We start from the raw sequence: 19,481 nt of genomic DNA on the forward strand, positions 1-19,481 counted from the left end.
CGCAAGCACGCACATAAATTTATTTTTCCAATTACTTCAATATGGAATTCTGTTAGTGCAATAATACCGCTAACCCCTTGATAATATTACTTTGATGTATCTATTGTATAAGCCAGTTTTGATTTCGTAAATAATTGAATTTTCCTTTTTTTTCTTTTTCCCGTCAGAAATATGTGAAGTATGTTCGAAACTTGCTGTCAATCACAGCTTCAGGAGATCACTGCGTCTTGGCAACCAGGGCAGATGACAGCAGTGGACAGGTAGTGCCAGTGAAATTCTCAGTAGCTGATAATTTATCGTTGGTAAATTAAATACTTGCGATACCGGTGCAGCGCTCCGGTATCGCAGAGGAAAAGGGTTCGAATCCCGTACAAGCCTGATTATTTTTTCAGGCTTTCTTTTCGCAACTGCATATATAACTGCGTATATAACTGCGGTGATCTTCCGTCAAATAATTCTTCACTCCGCAGTTCACATATATGATTTTCATATATTCACAATATTTTTGAAACATATTTTTGTTCAACGCAGATATAACTTGTTTTTCTTAGTCAGTGTTGTGAATGAATCCTTTAGCGCTCTCCGGTAAAAATCCTGTGGATAACGGACTAACCAATTCCCCAAGTATAATCTAAAAAACTTTAAAGATTATAATTAAGATACTCAATGTACCTCTCATATCTGTATACAGTCGAACCTCTATGAGCGAGCACCTCCCATAAGCGACCACTTAAGTCCAAAATACTAAAATTTTCCCAGTCTAAACCTTATGGTAGGAACCTCTCGTTTAGGAACACCTCTCGTAAGCGACCGCAACAATTGTTTTCATCCTCTTTTAGGCGACCACCTGAGAAAATGGTCTGATTTATGTGTTCACAGTATGTTATACGCTGCTTAGAGGATGAGAAGCACTTTTAGCCGGAAATACATTCTCTCTGAAAAATATATGTGTTCGGCTGACTTCTCCTCGTAAACGAACTTCTGTAGTTCGAATCTCGTAAGCGACTTCCTCCCGTAAGTGACTGCATTTTGGGTGGTCGCTCACAGGAGATTTTAACTGTATGTGAAAATGTATACACTGTAGTTAACATGTTAATCTTGTTTTTTAGCATGTTCTTGTGCTTTGCAATGCCATCGGTACTCCATTAGACTCCAAGTACATTGAAATCGGTAAGCAGTTAGGGGGAGAACAGACGAAATTTCGCGACTCCACCGGTGGTTTTCCCGCGAAATAACGTCTGAGAAATGAGCGCAGAAATTCTATACTGATGACGCGTCACTATCCATATCTGGGTAGTGCTTCTGATTGGTCGTGCCGCGTGGGAAATCTGCATCAACCAATCAGAAGTACTACCTAGATCTGGGTAGTGACGCGTCATCAGTATGGAATTTGTGCGCTCATTTCTCAGACGTCATTTCGCGGGGAGACCAGCGATGGCGTCTCGAAATGTCGTCTGTTCTCTCAGGCCAGTAAGCAGTGAGGTGCTGTTTTTTGTTCCCTGACGGGAGACAGTAAAGTTTTCTAGATGTTCTTGACTCACTGTCCACTTATTTTGCTTTATAGAGCCCCTTTTTGTAGCCATGACTCGGAGTCACGTGATCGCCTCATCAAGGGAAGCCTTTTATTCTTGGCAGTATCGCAGTCCAAAGAAACTTACTGCTTTAGAGCTTCAGACACACTCAAAACGAAAGGATATCAGGGAAAGGTTGGTTCTTATTTTCGTCTGTAGTAGCACACTTCTGAAGTGCTAAAAGCTGGCCCCTACTAAGAGGCCCTGCCAGGGTAAATTCCGACAAGCGACATGGCCCAAAAAGTAGCGACAGCGCGTAAAATGAAATCGCGACGAGAGACAACCTCCCTCGGCCAAATTGCGACAGTGACGGCAAAGCAGACAATAAGCGAGAAGCACTTATAAACACCGACACGAGACGTTTTAAGATTCAGACGGGCGACATGTCCCCCCCCCCCCCCCCTCCCGACCCGGCCGGTCCCTATTAAGTTGGGATCATTGTACGTTTCTGGGAAACTGCCCACCTACTCCTCCCCTAAACCAACATTAACACTTACTTCTCACTTAAACTGACTTAGGGCAAAAAGTTGGCTTAGGGGAGGGGTACGAAAGATTACTTTTCTTACGTCGAGCCAGTTGAGGAATTATTCCTCTTTTATTCAACCACGATCGAGTTGGAATAGGCCGTTTCCGCGTTCCTAAATATCTCGCTTTCAAAACGAGGCGTAGGCGTAGGCCAAACGTCGAACTTTTCACGAAGTGGACCAAACTCGAATTTGGGTCGACTCAAACTAAGCTAGGACTCGTCGAACCAATCAAATCATGAAAAGTTCGACGTTTGGCCTAGGCCTTAGTTCAAAACCTTTCTTGTGAAAATGAGTTTTATTTGCATGAGAATAAGAAATCATTTTTATATCAATGCTTCGCACTTAGCCTCGCTTTGAAACAGAGGCTTGGGACAACTGGGAAAGGGCCTAGAATGGTGCTGTTAAGACTGAGTTTAGCCTTTCCAGTCTGTTCTCCCTCAGCTGGCATCGTTTTCCTACTTGTTGAATGGTGAACCCCACACGTAATGCAGTCATGAGTTTACTTTTTTGTTTCCTTTTAAAGTTTTAATGATACTAATAATTAATTACATTAAAATATAATGTAGTAAGGAGCTGATGTGAATAAGCCTTAAAATGCTTTTGTAATGTTGTTGTTGTACTTTTGCTCTCAGTTATTTTACACCGGCCCAAATGCTAGAGGGTTTAGAATCCACAATTGAAGAGTGTTATTAATATAATGTAAATTAAATGGTGTTTGGAATGAAGTAAGAATTTCTTACCAGAAATGAACAGTTTTAACACAAACGTATGTCTTTGTGAGTCCTAAACTGTCAAACATCTTCGGTTTGCTTAAAATTTAACGTCAAACGTTGGAGCTAACCCCGTAAAGTTCAGGCCTATTAGACTTTTTTTCTTATTTAACGGCAAACGTTGGACAGTGAATAAATCTGATATAAGGTATTTTGTAACTGGCTTTAGTACCGCAAGAGATAAGCCTTTCCCATACCCCCATCATGTAGTTATAAGTGACGAACTTTAAAAAGGCTCTATAACCCTTTTCTTACAAGTAACTTTGCACTCATTTCTTCATTCTTTTAAACATAACTCCTTAAGCGACAGAGGATCGACTTTCTATCCAGAATATACAAATCTGCGGTAAGATATGATTAATCTCCAGTAGAAGTAATATTTAACTCCTTAACTCGAGTTTCTGTCTATAACTTCAAAAACTCAATATTAATTCATAAGGAAATTAAAATGGGAAGTAAATGTTTTTGAGTGATTCTAATTCTGATAAAACATGGCTGAGCTGTAATCTCCATTTTTCTCGGGAAAATAATGAAAACCAAACGGTTGTTCCAAAAATTAAAGCATTTTAATTAACTTGTGTGTTATCAAGTCTAACCACTCTCGGCTGAGCGTTATGTTTTAACATTCATAAAACACTCTTGCTGTAATTCAACTTGACGCATCCTCAGTCTGCGCTGAATTCAGTCCTATGATAATAATTATCATATTTCCTTTAAAATCATTGATTTTACTTTATTTGACAAATGATTCCTGTTCTTTTTTCGTATTGAAGGGTTTGGCGTTAATTTGTTCCAACAGTCTAAGAATTCAGGAAACGCATTTCGTAATGGGTTTAGCAGGGTTTTTCTTTCTTAATTTACTTCTGAGCAGAATGTTTCATATCGATGATGTACCATCAGGCGCTGGAGAAGGCATTAAAGACATTAATAAGGCTCTTGCGGTATGTGTGTTCATGTTAACTGTCTAGTAGATCACTGTTGGTTCCATTTTCAGTAGGCTGCATGTTCTAAGCGTTCAGATGGTACAGTGCGGCTCGTAGTCTGAGAGCGGGAAAAATACGGAGGAAGAGAAGGGTAGAAAATTCGCTCTCACTCCCCACCCCACCCCCTTCAGTTTCCGTTTTTTCCTGCTCGCATCTCTTTCCGCCGTCTCCACAATCTGAATGCCTGGAACAGGCCACATTTTCAGAAGCTGGTCTCGTCCGTCAGGGGATTCTTTTGCCAGGCAAATGAATGTAGTATTTTAACTGCGACATTGTCGCATTACAGATGTGCATCCGTTTGAGCTGCTTTAGATTCTGACAGCGTGTTTCTAACGGAAACCTGGCACTAAAAATCTCTCCCGATGTTTTGATCTATCTTCTCAGCTTTACTTGTGTTAAAATGCGTGTTGTTGTTCATTTTTCAGCCAACTCATGATCCTGTCTGTTGTATCTGTGCTTCCGAAAAATTACTGATCCTGGTTAGTGTTTTATTCATATTGTTATTCTTGCTTTTCTCAGTACAAACTGAGAGTCCATTTGTTTTAGTTTCTGACCATAGAATTGACTTCAGGTTACGCGATGTTAATTTTGTACATTATTTTCTAGGGTCGTGAATCAGGGACTATTCACCGATACTCCTTACCCAAACTCGCCCTGGAAATGAAGAATGTCCTCAATTGCCGTCCACACCAACTGTCACTCAACTGCATTTCGTCGTAAGATCGCAAGTTATAATCAATTTTAGTCTTCTTTTTTAATGAATAACTACTCTGGAGTTCGCGTTGACCGTATGACTTTTTCAAGGTATCTCAAGATTTGGCGTGAGTTTATTGAAGAATTCCAGCGAAAGAATGACCCAATTGCTATTGTCTGTTTAGTATTTTTAAATTTTCTGGAATCTTCAGGTATCTATTGGTCCTCTAAGTCTTTGTTTGGACTTAGTAGTCAATTTTAAAACCAAAAAGCGATCTTTCTTTCTCTGTAAGAGAAAGGCTCTTCAGAGGAGAGGGATAGAGGTCGGGCCGGGGCAGCATTTCAAGCACTTAAACCACACAGTGGTTCAAAGGGTTTTCAGCGGATATCGTTGTCTTTTTTTGTATTTATGAAATTTTGTGTTAGCTCTAACGGGCAAAAAAAAAATACTTCTACCTTTTTAAAACGTTGTTCTTTTTTTCTCTTAGTCGCTTAGCTATCATTGACATCTCCGGAGTCTTATCATTCTTTGACTTGGTAAGTTAGAAAGAATATCATTAGTTAGTTGCCGCCCTTTCGTTCAAATCTATCAGGTTAATTCTTTCCCGTGAGGTGGATTCATACACATCAGTTCGTACGTGTGTTAGGTCAGTTCACAGAAATTTTAGTGTAATATAGACCCTTATTTTTACGACAATTCGTTGTGTGTTAGATTAGTTCACAATGAATTTCATTTTTTCACAGGATGTGAGGAAAACAGACATCACAAAAAATGAAACTGTTGTAGGCGAACATCTGAAGTTTGAAAGAAAAGATGTGTGGGATATGAAATGGGCAGACGTAAGCTGCATCGTTGGCTCGTTCAGCAAGTCCTTTAGAGCGAGTCACAATTCAGTCACTAGGGAACTTTAGCACCAACAAAAGCGACGGCAGCGAAAACATCACTTGAAAATTAAAATGAATTCGCGTTTTTTCACAATTTTCCGCGTTTATTCCAGTTCGCTTGAAATGTCAAATGAGGGCGAATTTCCCTGGAGTTGATTTCTAGGGGACCGCACTTGATTTTAGAAAGAGAAAGAAAAATTCATCGTTGCTGGTTTACGTCCTCCATAAAACGTGAAATTACGCATTTTTACGTCGTAGTCTTGCAGAGACGGCAGAGAAATGTACAAGAAAAGTGTGATGAACGTGCAAATATGGTGTTTTGCTTGATAAGTCCATTGCTTTTTATGACCTTCTCGTTGCCGTCGCCGTCGTTGTTGCTAAAGCGCCTTACTATTCAAAGGCGCGGGCGTCCTTTTTCCGTAAACCTTTAAGAACTTCAGTCCCAGTTTTCAACTGCTGATAAAAGCGGGAAAGTTGTTTTACATAATTAGCCATTTGAAGGTTGCTCAAAAGAATGAGTTGATGTTGTTTGGCGAAGTGCATTTTGGGACTATTTTGTGGGACGAAATTTTACCCAGTTTGCAGCGCAACCTCGTGAAAACATGAAGAACGGCTAAGGTGGATGCTAGCTGCAAACATAATTTTTTTCATTTCACAAGTCAATGATGTGATCGTTTTTAATTTTTTAAAAGCCATTTCCACTCAGCTCATGCAAACAAAAAACAATTGAAAAGCGTTTCTAGTCTGAGTAAATATCTATTTACAGTTTTTGAAGTTTAATTAAGAGACAACACTCTCTTCTCCGTTATTTACGCTTTTCTGCTGTCTCCTTATGTATTTGTTTATCCCCTTTCGGTCAGCTCATTTCTTTGTTCTCTACTTTTGAAGGATAATGCTGAGTTGTTTGCGATGATGGAGAAGACACGAATGTATATATTCCGCAATCTGGATCCTGAGGTATTCGTTGAAGCGTGGGCATAATATCCCACTTTATCTTTTGTTGTAGTCTACCGTAAAATTCCGAAAATAAGCCCCTCCATGTATAAGCCCCTCCAAATATAAGCCCCCCAAACCGATAACGCAAAAAACCCTCCGTTAAATCGCCCCTCCAAATATAAACCCCCGGGGGCTTGTACGTGGAAAATTGGCCTCAAATACAAAGTAAAACAAAGCAAAAGCGGTAAATTTACTTCAAACTATAAGGCTAGGCCAGTCGATTTTGAAACGCAAATTTCCCTCCGTAGATAAGCCCCTCCACAAATAAGCCCCTCAAAAAGGGCCTTTGGAAAATATAAGCCCCGGGGCTTATTTTCGGAATTTTACGTTAATTCATTTAAAGCGACCATTAGATTTGACTAGTAGTACAAGATAACTGGCGAGCGGAGGATTATGGAATTTCAAACTAGTGTAAAAACCTCTATGTTCTCGCTTTTTCTTGCTGCCGACCTGACATACGGAGCGGTAACAGATAATTGTTTTGTGACGAATGGTTATCTAAAAAAATAGGCCATTTCCGAGCTCCAAAAACCCTCACTTTCAAAATGAGGCCAAATGCACCACCACTCTTGTGAAAATGAGTTTTATTTGCATGAGAATGAAAAATCATTTCCATATCAAAGGCTGAGCACGTAACCTCGTTTTCATACAGAGGCCCGTTGTAAGGAAAACTCGGCTCGCATTCGTACGTAAGGCTCGTATTGTCAGCTAAATGTAAAGGTCTTAAATGATCCAATAACTGAAGCAGAGAAAGCAACTAAGACTGGAATTCATTACCTTATCGGTGGGTATGTTCCCTTTGACAAGCCGTTACAATGTAGGTTGTGAATGATTTCCCCATTTATTATTTTGCCTTTAATTTTGGTATGCTGCACCCTATTTTAGGAGCCAATTTTGAGCTCTGGATACATTTGTCAGTTCAATGACTTAGAAGTGAGAGCTGTACTACTTGATGAGATAATGAAGGTTTGTATCAAATCCTCTGCAGAATAAGAGTTCCTAGTGTCAGAACGGGGAAAAAAAGAGAAGGAAATGCTGATTAACGCTGACCTGTTGAATTAGAGGAGCGATAATCGTTTGAAATAATTTTATTGCAAGAGTGCTGTTAGTATAAGTTCTCTCGAATGGTCATACTCGAGGCTTTCTTTAACTTAAAGGGGCTGTGTCACGGCAGTCCAGTTCATTGTGTTCAATTTTTCCAATTACTCGCCCTCAATCGCTATGGAACTTAAAGTAAGCAAAGAAATTACATGTAAATGACAAAATCAGAGATCCGTGACAGACAAATATGTCTCCTGAGCATTATTTTTAAAGTTGCAAGCAGCAGGAATCAACTTTGAAAAACTGTTAGGCTGAACAGTTTTCAAAAATCCTAATTTCAATCCGTTTCAATCTTCTTCAGTTTTGCCCATCCGTGGCATCTGTTGTTTCTGTTATGTTATTTTAACCTTCCTTTAAAGTTTTAAGCGGTTATTTTTATGTTTCTCTTAAGTTAACGGGTATTTTGTAATTCCCTAATTTGGCTGAATTTCGTGACACAGCTTCTTTAACGTCAGAACCACCTTATATAGAATGATGAACGACACTGCAGAAAGGAACTGCTTCATGGTAACTTTCGCAAGAATTTTTGACCGTTGACTGGGTACCAGACTTCAGAGTGATAGGCTCGGATTCGATTCCGGGCCATATCACCATTTAGAGTCTTAAAGAAAATGGCGAGAAAGTGCTGTCTTGGTTCTGATACCTACAAATGGTTAGACATCGTTTTCTTCTCGGGTAAGGAAGTAAAACCCAAGGCCTCATCATCTCACAGCACTTTTACGGCCGCACTTTTAGGACCGGTTCAGACGCCGAACTTTTCATGAGACCCGCTGAATTGATTCAGACGCCGATGTTAATTACCGCTGAACTAAATTCAAAAGGAGGAAATTGCTCGTTTCGACGTTATAATAATTTATGTATTAGGTTCGGTACATGAAAAGCTTGGCGTCCTGAATCAAAGCCGCGCTAAAGGCGACCCAAAGTCGATATTCCTGGTCGGGCTGGGCGGGAACAACGGCTAAGCCGCTCCAAATGAAAACAGGCGTTCCTAATTGATTCAGACGCCAAACCTTTTATGTGCTTAATTCAATATATTCGGTTCGTCTCGTGAAAAGTTCGGCGCCTGAACCGTGCCTTACTGATGCGTCTCTTGTCAGATGTAAGAGAACCCACGCGGATGAAAACCGAAAACAATGTCAACATCTCTCTGCAATACCTTTCACACGCTTTTGTTTCTTATTCTTAATGCTTTGTGACTTTCACATTTCCTTTGCTTTTCTGAAAGGATCCTGACCATCCAAACAAGGAAAACCTGATCGACTTGGAAGTTAAGGTAAGATAAACAAACTCGACTGTGTAGCTACACACCTATACCAGGAAGTCTGCGAAACCATCTTACATACAGCCAGGGTTTTCGGTAGCATTTGGAAGTACCGGATGCAGTGGTTCAGCTGGCGAACGTGCACCGTTCGCGCCGCTGGCGCGCACGTTGAGTTCCGGAGGCACGAACTCCTAGGGGGGTCCGGGGTCATGTCCCCCGGGAAAATTGGTAAAATTGGTCTCTCTAAAATGCAATTTCCTGCGTTCCCTGGACCGGAATTGGGTAACCGGAATTATCCCCTTTTTTTTTCGATTGTATGCATTACATAACTAAGTGAGTAAAATAAGGGTCATGTCTTTCTTTGGTTAATAAATAAAAAAAAAAAACGATTTTCACACGGCAATTAAATGAATGGTTATGTAGAAAAACCGAGGCTTTAGTAGAGGTAAAGGCATCAACGCTATTTGGATTGCTTATCGATATATTCAATAATTAAAAATAATAGCCGCTAGCGGTCAGTATTCCCAACTAACAGTGGCAAGTTGATAGGTTTTCCATTATTGCCCGCTCATAGACTCTTCGCGGGAAACCGTTTCGTTGCTAGACGTCACCATGACTTTGAAATAGCCAAATAACCCAATGAGTATTTTCATTGGTAGGAGTAATGTAGCTATATTCTGTTGTAGTAATCATTTCTTTCACATTACTTGTAATTGTTGTTTGTCTCATTTTTTAACAGTCCTTGCGTGACGCTGGTGATTTGTTAGAAAAAGTCGGTATTCCTGATGCCTATCAGTTCATTGAGGATAATCCACATCCAAGATTATGGTATGGTTATCACGTTGTTGCACTTTTTGCACTCCCTTGTACCCTAATTTCACATCACAAGAAGCCGAAAATTTCGTATGTGGGGGGTATATACAGGACACCAGCAATGAAGCTTAGAGAATTTCCTACGGCGGGTTCTGAAAAATTTCCGTCCTATTTTCGGAATAGTTTTCATTTTTTTTCCCGATTTTTTTCGAGAAAGTTTGTTGAGAACCGAATACCTCCGAAGATTTTCTATTTTCTGTAAGCCTTTCAAGAAAAAGGCAGTGTATGAGTAAACGGGAAAGAAGGCAATAATTACAAAGCTTCGTTGGTTGCGTAGAGCTTTTTGAAGATTTCCGACGATTAGCAAAATTTACCTCCTTTCTGAAGACCACACGAATCTTTCGCTCGCACTAGCTGGTTCGAAATGAATTCAACACGTGAAAAAAACGTAAAACTTAGTAATCTCTGCTTGAGTGTTGTTTCAGTACCCGAGTATCCCATTTTTTAACGTTTAGATCTTTAGTGAGGCGCTTATATTTTAACTCTATCAGCAAACCTTCACATGCGTGTAATGCTTTCTATTTTTACCGAAGGCGTTTGTTGGCCGAGTCTTCTCTTGAAAGACTGGAACTAGAGGTGGCAGAGAAAGCTTTTGTTCGTTGCCAGGATTACCAAGGAATCAAGTTTGTCAAGAAACTTGCGAAACTAGATGTAAGTTTGTTGCTAAGTTTTGTCTTCCGTTGTGTTTGTTTGTTTGGTTGGTTGGTTGGTTTAGCTCTCGGATGAGAGAGGCAAAGTATATCTATGTCTAAGGTGGAGAGTTATGGAGCGCTTGCGGGTAGCTTAAAAAGAAATGAGAAAGAAAAACCGTCATTCTTTTACAGAACGAAACCAAGAAGAAGGCTGAGGTTGCTGCTTATTTCAAGCGATTCGAAGAGGCTGAAAGACTATACCTGGAGATGGACAGAAGGTATTATCATTTTATTGTTGTTGTTTTTCTATGTTTTGTTTGAATGCTGAACATAATGGATATTAAAAAGTGAAATATCGCGAAGTTAAATGAAATTTGCTGGTGGTTGTGAATTTTTCAGAGACCTTGCTGTTGACCTCAGGCTGAAGCTTGGGGACTGGTTCAGAGTTGTTCAACTTCTGAAGACTGGGGGAGGAGGGGGTGAGTAACTCTTTACCCTTATCCCTTCCTCGAACAGTTCGTATTTAGCCGTTTGCCTTAATATCAACATACACTGTAAAACAATTAGGAAACTTCGGAAATGATTGTCGTTGATATGTCTCAGCTATAAGCTTTATTCCTATGACTAATGCCATTTTTCCCATCAAGCCTTCGCCTAAGTCTCTCACGCAGCCGTACTCTGTGTAGTCACGCAACTCCTCCTTGTGGGAAGGACCCTTGCTTGACGATACAAAAACCGGCTGTGTACTGTAGGATACTTGCTCCGCCCCCTAGGTTATCAATATAATAACTGGTAGATGATTTTTTGTTCCTTGCTTGACACACTGACTCTTTTGTGGAGATGAAACCAGTTCATACAAAAATAGAGCCTTTTTACATGACGCCGCGTCCGTAATGTTGGTGTCCCTGTGGGAGTTGAACTCTTTTCTTTTGTGAATGCTTTCTTTCGTTGCAAGTGAAATAGTTTTTAAGGCGTTTTTGTGTTCAGACGAGTTAAAACAGCATTCTCACATGAGTATAAACTTTTTTAGGTGATGACCAACTGTTGGAGCAGGCCTGGAACGCTATCGGAGATTATTACGCTGATCGGCAGAAATGGCAGAACGCGGTCACATATTACGTACAAGGAAGAAATCAGGCTCGTCTGGCAGAGTGTTACTATATGCTTGAAGACTACAGTGGCTTGGAGAAAATGGTCAATACTTTGCCAGAAAACCACGCCCTGTTATCGGTTAGTGCACGGGGAAATAGTCCCTTTCATGTTATGGTGTCTTTCTAAATTTACAATGTCCCTGAAGTTTCAATCAGATTGTCTACGTTTCCCTTTGATTGTGAGTGTAATCCCCCTAAACGGAAAAACAACAACATCGAAAAAAGCCTACAAACACTAACTGTGATGAACATTGCTTTCTACAGGAAATTGCCGGAATGTTTTCCGCGGTTGGTATGTGTGAACAGGCCGTGACCGCGTTTACCAAGGTAAGTCCTATTTTGACCACCTTGCCTATTGTGGAGCAGCTGTGCGCGTTATACAGATAGGCATTCTTTGTGTGTGTATGGCTCAAAGAGAGACTAGTATCTGCTTGACTTTGTTCCGTCGAATTGTATTGTCTTTGAAACCAGGCAACAAGAGGCAGCTTGCTACAGTTCTGTGACTACTACTACTTACTTAACCCAACCTTCAGTTGTTTTATCCAGACCTGCGAAAATTCCTTTTGCCGAACTAATCTAAACACTAGTTCGCTTTTGTATTTCTGTTTCTGCAGACAGGAAAAGTGAAAGAAGCTATCGACTGTTGTGTTCAACTAAACCAATGGGACCAAGCTATTGAGCTAGCAAAGCAGCATAACATCAAAGAGATTGACACACTATTGGCCAAATACGCCTCGTATCTCCTGGAGAAGAACAAAACACTTGATGCAATAGAGCTGTATCCTTTTGTAGATGTCTTTGTGTGTGGGCCATTTTGAGGCTGCGCGTGATACTTCATGAATCGCTGTTGTGTTGAACTGCGTTATGGAATTGTCTTGGAGGACAAATTTTGCCCCCGTCTTCTGCGCAACCTTGCAATAGGCCACTTCCGAGTTCCAAAAACCCTCACTTTCAAAATGAGGCTAGGTGCACAACCTTTTTTGTGAAAGTGAGTTTTATTTACATGAGAATGAAAAAGCATTTCCATATCAAAGGCTGAGCACCTACCCTCGTTTTGAAACGGAGGCCCGGGGGAACTCGGAAATGGCCTATTGTCAACGAAAGAGGCGTTAGCGTACCGAAACATGCCCATAGTGCAATTCGACTCAGCACCGACCCAGTCTCTCGCGCAAAGTGGGTAATAGTGGACTGCAAGCCAATATGGAAATCATTTTTCATTCTCATGCAAATAAAACTCATTTTCACACGAAAGGTTGTGCACCTAGCCTCATTTTGAAAGTGAGGGTTTATGGAACTCGGAAGTGGCCTACTGGCCATTTCCAAGTTTCCTCGGGCCTCTGAACCCTTAACGGTTAAGGGCTCAGCCTTTGATATGGAAATGATTTTTCATTCTTATGCAAATATAACTCATTTTCGCAAGAAAGGTTGTGCACTTGACCTCGTTTTGAAAGTGAGGGGTTTTGGAACTCGGAAGTGGCCTATTATGGTTCCGCTGCGGAAAATAGTGCTTTGCGCATTTTTATTTTTAAATTATTCGCATTTATTAACAAATAGACAACAACGTTCCTATAGACTATAGAAAAGACATCAAAATGTTCAAAACTCAAGTGGAACCACGAGCCTCTGGCTGGTGGTTTCACTGCAAAGGTTTGAACATTTTTGGCGTCATTTCTATGGTCTATAAGAGTATAGACCATGAAAAAGAGAAATTAAATTGCGTAACCATCACGTCATTTCTATGGTTTGCACTCTTATCGACCATAGCTCTCGACCAATCAGCGAGCGAGAAATCGCTTAATTATTGTAAAAATGTCCACATAATGGTAAACCCCTTTACAATGTTCAGGTACCGAAAAGCAAATCATTTTATTGATGCCGCAAAACTTCTCTTTAAAGTAAGTACTGGATAGAATTTATTATTTGTTGGTGTTTTGTTAACAACCATTTTTTGTTTGCACCCCTATACGACGACTGCACACTCTGAACATTTGTTAAACAATTTTTGGTTGCAGGATTTTTTTTCTTGTTTTATTATTTTTATTGTTAAATTCAGGTCGCCGCTGAGGTTTCGGACGCCAAGACAAACCCCCTTCGAGCGAAGAAATTGTACGTTCTTGCTGCTCTACTGGTAGGTATTATTTCTTAGTTATATTATGACTATAAAGATGACAGTGACATTTTTTGTCCCATTCCCCCCCCCCCCCCCAAAAAAAAAACAGTAATAATTTATGGAATAAAAGCCCCGATTGCAACGACCTCAGTACTGGTATCCACCCTAGCGGTCCCATGAAGGCCACTCATTCCGAAAGTAACGACCCACTTTACAGAATAATGAATAAATAACAACTAATAAATTCATTATGTTGTAGAGAGTTTTGAACCAATAACAAAGGTTTTTGTGTTAACTGACAGGTCGAAAACTACCACGAGCACGTAAAGATGACGAGCATGAAAACGGCATCTGGAAAAGACAAGAAAAGCAAGAGAGAGGTGCGTGGAGCAGTTTCAGGGAACCTAGGCTTTATAACGGACGGACCATTAGAAAACGTATGGGGAGGGGCGGGCGAAGTACAAAAAAAATATTCACGCAAGGGAAAATTAAATGAAAAAAACTTCATGCACGCCAATTAAAAAATATTTCATGCTTCGGCCTAAAACAAATTCATACAGGGAATTTGATGACGAAAAAAAATTCCTGCGGCTCAAAAATTCCCCCCCCCCCCCCCACCCCCATAACTTTTCTAATGGTCCGTCCCTAAGGGAAGATTTTTGGAGTTTAGATAGACCTCAAAGTTCGTTATCACGTTGTTTATCATACATCTTATAAATTCACCCGATATAAATAGACAGACAGCAGCAGCCACTGGCTCCATCGTACGCTGAATTCCGAGCTTACTGGTCATGTATACAATTTACAGAGGACACGTGCTGTTGTCCTCTTATCTGTGGTATTTTGATATTACATTACACAAAATTACATTACATTTCATTTCATTACGTTACGTTACGTTATCTTACGCTACGTCTGGTTGCGTTACGTTACAGACGTTGTCTTCTATGTAGTACGATCTAATTGATACAAGTTTGCTTTGTTAGTCCTCTTCCATAATTTACTTGTTTAATTTACATGATGTACAAATTGCGCTCCTTATGTTTTTCGAGGCTTTGCATCAAGCCTTGCTTTTAGAATGAGGCTGAAAGCTCGGCTATCGAAAGGGTAAATCCTTGAACTGTATAAACGCTAACAAAGTTAAACGCGGGATATTTTTTCCGGGTGTGGAAAAAAGAAAAGTTAGAAGAAGGCTGTTTCAATAGCATAGTCGGGGCTATCATTCTTTATTTATGTGATGTTCAATTTGTCAATTTTTTATTCCAATTTCAAAGATATTATACATGACCATTTCCAAAAAGAAGAACACTAGAATTTGAACCAAAGAAAACATTGATCAACAGCGTTACAACCGTCATCTGTGAGAAACAATCTTTCTCCTGTCAACAAATCCAGTTTAGCGTAGTTCAGATTATGTGCTCTAATTGTTCATTTGTGTCTCCGACTTTCAGGATATTTACGGCCAGATATTGTGAGTGTAGTGGCAGGTAGAATGAGATAATTAGTAGCTTCAATCTTGTTAAGTGCTCAGCTTAGTCAGTTATAATATACCTGGTATAGTTCAGTTTTAGTTCAGTTAGTGAGGCGCCCATCTGATCCAGTTCAAGGTCAGGGTTCGATTCTTGGTCAAGCTTGAATTTTATCAGGGTTCCTTTCAACCGCTTAGATTGTTTGTTTAACAGCGAAGATCACATCCACTTTCATATCTGGTTTCCGCTTCGGTAAAAACATGGCCTTCCTGTTCCTGTTTCTGTGGATATCAGTACAATTGACTGTCGGTAAATATCTTCCCAAATTTGGTCAACCGTACAACGAGTTGCAAGAGTACTGGAGACACTTTACCGTATTTTGGCATAAATGGCCTGTCCATGATCTTATGCTTGTGGTCCCCCCCCCCCCACCCCCCCCCCCCCCCCCCACCCATTAGGGAACTTAAGATAGAGACGTTTTTTTTCGGGGCGACGGCAACTTTAACCGGACGTGACATCATCATTTGTTGGATATTGCGCATGCTCGTGCTCACCACCTTGCCGTCGTGGTCCCGTCGGCGACGTGAAACTGGTCTGTTTGGCGTTGTGGCGAAAACGTGAGTATTTAACTGTCATTTCAATCAGGTTTGTTGCGTTTAGCAACCAACATTTTGCAGATTATCGTTCTTAAATTGTCCTTGTTTTCTTTGAGGCACATTTCAAGCTCGATTTCCAAGCTATGTTCGCTAAACTTACATCTTTGAATGTTTCTATGTTTTGATGTCACAGGGTCAAGATCCAACTTGGCAAACAGCCAACCGTAAGTGAGCTTGACATGGGACAAAATTTTCCCACGAGCCAAATAAAAGTATCCAGACAAAAAATATGAACTCCGATATTTCAATTGTGTGTTTTTAGTTCGCTCTTTTCTTTAGAATATCGTATAAAAGAAACGCATTGAAAATTATATAGAATAGTAGGTAATACCATGTACTAACTCGGCGTGGGAATACTGAAATAAAGTTGTTGCCGTTGTTGTTGTTGTTGCATGCAAGTATTTCCCGGGAATTATTTCAATGCCAAACTAAGAATACGGTTCCTTGGTAGCATTTTAATGTTCCTGTAATTTGCAAGGCTTCGGCAAGCCTGTGAAGATCATTTTTTTTCAACACGAAATTCTGCCTTGAACTCAGCTGCATCCCGCATGTTTTTTAGCGTGAACGGATCGTAACTGTCCCGAGGAAAATCGGGATTTTTGGACTCATAATTTTCCCACAAAACGAGAAACTCTTCATCCGATACATGTTGTCTGCATAGCATATATTTATTCTCTTAATTCTTTATGTGAAGCCATATTTTCCTCTTCGGTATTCTTCTAATTAAAGGCGCCGTCCTTCTGAGTTCACTGCGATCTTAATGTTCTATTTTTGACGGGGAGCGACGGCTGCCTTAGTTCCAGGCTTTCTCTGCCAGTCCGGTCGCCGTCGCCCCGAAAACGTCTCCATCTTAAGTTCCCTATTATCAAAGTTGCATGCTAGCAGTACAAGACCATGCTCAAAACTTGGAGGAACAACTTTGAATGGGAGGGAGGAGGGAGGTCAGTATTATATCTCACAGACCTGTGAAAGGTCGTGTTTTCGTGGGAGTATTTTGCAACTGGTTGTAGCTTGTTTTAAAGAATTTGCCGGGGGGTTAAAGCCAATCAGAAAGGGTGAAATATTTTGCATAATTATTAACATTATTATTATTTATTTCCAGCACTGACCCTTAATTTTACACTGAAACTTGAGGTTATAATACTTAATTTCTTTTGTTTGGCAGGCAACATCAGCATTGGCTGGCTTGCTTGAAGAAGACGCCATTGCCACAGACGAGAGTAAAATTATCGATAACGCATGGCGTGGAGCGGAGGTAACTATCCAAATAATATCTCTTTAGCATTCCTTCAATCACATGGTACTATGTATTAGTTTGTACTTTCGCAAGCTAGACTTAATTTCTTTTTAGTATTTTACAAATCGACATTTGCTGCAGTTTTTCTTGGTGTTAGTTTTGGATACTCTTTGGAGTCAACTTATTTCACCCCGTTCTCCCTTTTCCAGGCATACCACTTCTTTCTTTTAGCACAAAGACAAATGTACGAGGGAGCTATTGACGCTGCAATGAAGACCGTAAGTAATAAAGACGCAGACTTGCTGTAACATGTGTTAAACTCAGCTTTAGAAACGAGAAGATAACTGGACCGGAAATGTGGTGCGGCAATTGCTTCTGGGATCGTTACTGGTGACGTGCCGGTCAGCTATTGGTCAATTTTTTCCTCTGGCCCATAGTAACAGTCCCAGAAGTCTTTGCGAAGTTAACTCGGCCCAGTTTCCTTGCCGTTTCTAAAGTAGCAAATTCAGCTGCATTGTCACGTCGTTCACTGTCTTGTGTCGCGATAGTCTGCATGCTGAAACTGAAAACTAAATGATTTGTTCTTAGGCCTTGCGCTTGTGTGATTACGAAGACGTGTTAGATCCAGTTTGTATTCACTCTCTTTTGGCGCTGGTAAGCTGTGCTAACAGAGCGTTTGGAACCTGCTCAAAGGTAGTGTATGGACTGTAACTGATACAGATAAAACTACAAAACTCATTTATAATACCGTAATAATAGTGCGTAACTAACACCAATACAGTACTCGAATCCATAATAGTGGACTCACTCAAAAGGACGGCAAAGGAAAGAAGACGGTAAGACATATGAGACCAGCGTGGCGTGTTTGAAAATTCCGCCAAACTTTATGTTATTGTAAAAGTTCAGAGCACAGTAAGGTTAAGATCACGACAAAACTCTACGTTTATCACACACAAACGTTTTGCAGTTCTCTTCTCTCTACTGTCCCATTGCATAGGTCCAGGGGTGGATCCAGGAGTGGTTACACCACTAAAGAATGGAGTAACTGACTGGTGACGTAAACAAATTTTAATGAAGAATACCAGCTGTATTAGAAAGCTGCAGGTCATCTCATGGGGGGAGGGGTGCGCACCCCCTGCATCCCCTCCCTAGATCCGTCCCTGAAGCTAACTAATACCGTAACGTGGACTCCTTCACAATGAAAGCCCTTGTTAGTTCTTTCTCCGGATGGTCCTTAGATCGGAAATATTCGGTTTATTTAAAATTGTGAATAGCCATTAGCTTGGTGTGAGTAATAAAGCATGCTCCAGCGTTTGATCCTACCTCTCTGCAAATAGATATAGATTTTCCAGGAATATCATAAACTGTACCTGTTATGGGGGCATTTTGTTTTTGTTCAGGCTTTTATCAAGTTGGAGTCGATTGAGAGTCTCACACAGGAACAGAAGAATGCTTATGAAGAACTTGCTTTGGAAATATTCACTAAGTATGTCTCGTTAAAGCACCTCAAAGCTTGAATGGGCAGTTGTCTAAAGGCGAAGCTGCCGTTTAAATGTATAATTTACTTCAAACAATAAAGTTGTAACCATTGCAAAGAAATCCGTTTGGAGTTGAGCCTGCGATCGATTGATAACTAGTAACTTAACATCAGATAACTCCAAAAAAACCCGTAACCTCGATGGGTCGACGCCTAAGCCCGTGATATGAGCATATGATACTGGTCAGCGGATATCCTGTTTTGACAGCCGTCAATTGACCACAATCTGGACGTGCAATATCAGCTAGAAAGTGTAAGCTTTCACTTTCGTTGCTTACCCCCTGGACGGACGGACGGACGGACGGTCATGTGACTTCCAAATTTTATCGGATGGAAGGATAACCAAATTTTCTTAGCCTTTGGGCTGCACTTTTTGCGCGCGCGTGGAACTCCTCTATAAAGTGAACACTTTTCTAAGACAGACACGCATAACTGGCGCCAGAAGTGGCCGTGTCACAGAGAATTGATTGTATCTTGTTGTTTGTAGACACTCACCAAAGGATTCCCGTGGTAACAAGGCGGAGTGTACTAGCTGCGAAACTATGATCCCTGATTGGTATGTACATGTATTAGGTTTTGACAGTTAGGTTGCTGGATTGCTTGCCATTGGTTAAACATAATTACACAACTTAGTATACGCTTCATCCTTTTCCTTGTAAACATATACCCTTATACGCTGAGGGAGCCCAATATTTATAAGTCTTATTGATTCGTTCTTGGCTTCCTCGCCACATTCATTTGCTCATGTGTAGTCCTGTATTTTTGCCTTTTTGTAGTAAATTTAAACAATAGAAAACGTTTTCCGTGTTTGCATAGCCTGATATAAACACGAGAGGGGTTGGGAGAATTCGAGGCAGTTATGTAAACCCGAAACGAAGTCGAGGGTTTACATAACTGTCGAGAATTCTCCCAACGCCTCGAGTGTTTATATTAGGCTATGCAAACACAGGAAAAAAAGTTTTCTGTTGCTTTTATAAAATAACTTTCCCGAGAAAAGACGCAAAACTCTTTGTATGGCACTGATTAAAG

General features: G+C 40.5%; 2 protein-coding genes across 3 annotated transcripts in view; both read left to right on the forward strand.

The window, feature by feature from the left end:
• Positions 1-19,481, forward strand: part of LOC140947016 (uncharacterized) — a 284,819-nt gene that overhangs the window by 86,283 nt on the left and 179,055 nt on the right. The window lies entirely within an intron of this gene.
• Positions 1-19,481, forward strand: part of LOC140947013 (WD repeat-containing protein 35-like) — a 29,901-nt gene that overhangs the window by 9,128 nt on the left and 1,292 nt on the right. The window contains exons 13-39 of one of the 2 annotated variants that reach the window (XM_073396091.1): positions 168-260; positions 1,110-1,170; positions 1,565-1,706; positions 3,173-3,214; positions 3,740-3,809; positions 4,277-4,330; positions 4,458-4,567; positions 5,033-5,081; positions 5,289-5,384; positions 6,318-6,386; positions 7,311-7,391; positions 8,752-8,799; positions 9,527-9,615; positions 10,194-10,311; positions 10,485-10,570; positions 10,692-10,771; positions 11,323-11,522; positions 11,708-11,770; positions 12,058-12,221; positions 13,290-13,338; positions 13,497-13,571; positions 13,856-13,933; positions 16,844-16,933; positions 17,125-17,193; positions 17,504-17,608; positions 18,316-18,401; positions 18,940-19,008. In XM_073396091.1, the coding sequence (XP_073252192.1) occupies positions 168-260; positions 1,110-1,170; positions 1,565-1,706; positions 3,173-3,214; positions 3,740-3,809; positions 4,277-4,330; positions 4,458-4,567; positions 5,033-5,081; positions 5,289-5,384; positions 6,318-6,386; positions 7,311-7,391; positions 8,752-8,799; positions 9,527-9,615; positions 10,194-10,311; positions 10,485-10,570; positions 10,692-10,771; positions 11,323-11,522; positions 11,708-11,770; positions 12,058-12,221; positions 13,290-13,338; positions 13,497-13,571; positions 13,856-13,933; positions 16,844-16,933; positions 17,125-17,193; positions 17,504-17,608; positions 18,316-18,401; positions 18,940-19,008 (2,336 nt within the window). The remainder of the gene's footprint in view (positions 1-167; positions 261-1,109; positions 1,171-1,564; positions 1,707-3,172; positions 3,215-3,739; positions 3,810-4,276; positions 4,331-4,457; positions 4,568-5,032; positions 5,082-5,288; positions 5,385-6,317; positions 6,387-7,310; positions 7,392-8,751; positions 8,800-9,526; positions 9,616-10,193; positions 10,312-10,484; positions 10,571-10,691; positions 10,772-11,322; positions 11,523-11,707; positions 11,771-12,057; positions 12,222-13,289; positions 13,339-13,496; positions 13,572-13,855; positions 13,934-16,843; positions 16,934-17,124; positions 17,194-17,503; positions 17,609-18,315; positions 18,402-18,939; positions 19,009-19,481) is intronic. The other variant, XM_073396092.1, reaches the window with a different exon arrangement.

This window comes from Porites lutea, chromosome 8 (genome assembly GCF_958299795.1).
Source record: "Porites lutea chromosome 8, jaPorLute2.1, whole genome shotgun sequence".
Classification (NCBI taxonomy): Eukaryota; Metazoa; Cnidaria; class Anthozoa; order Scleractinia; family Poritidae; genus Porites; species Porites lutea.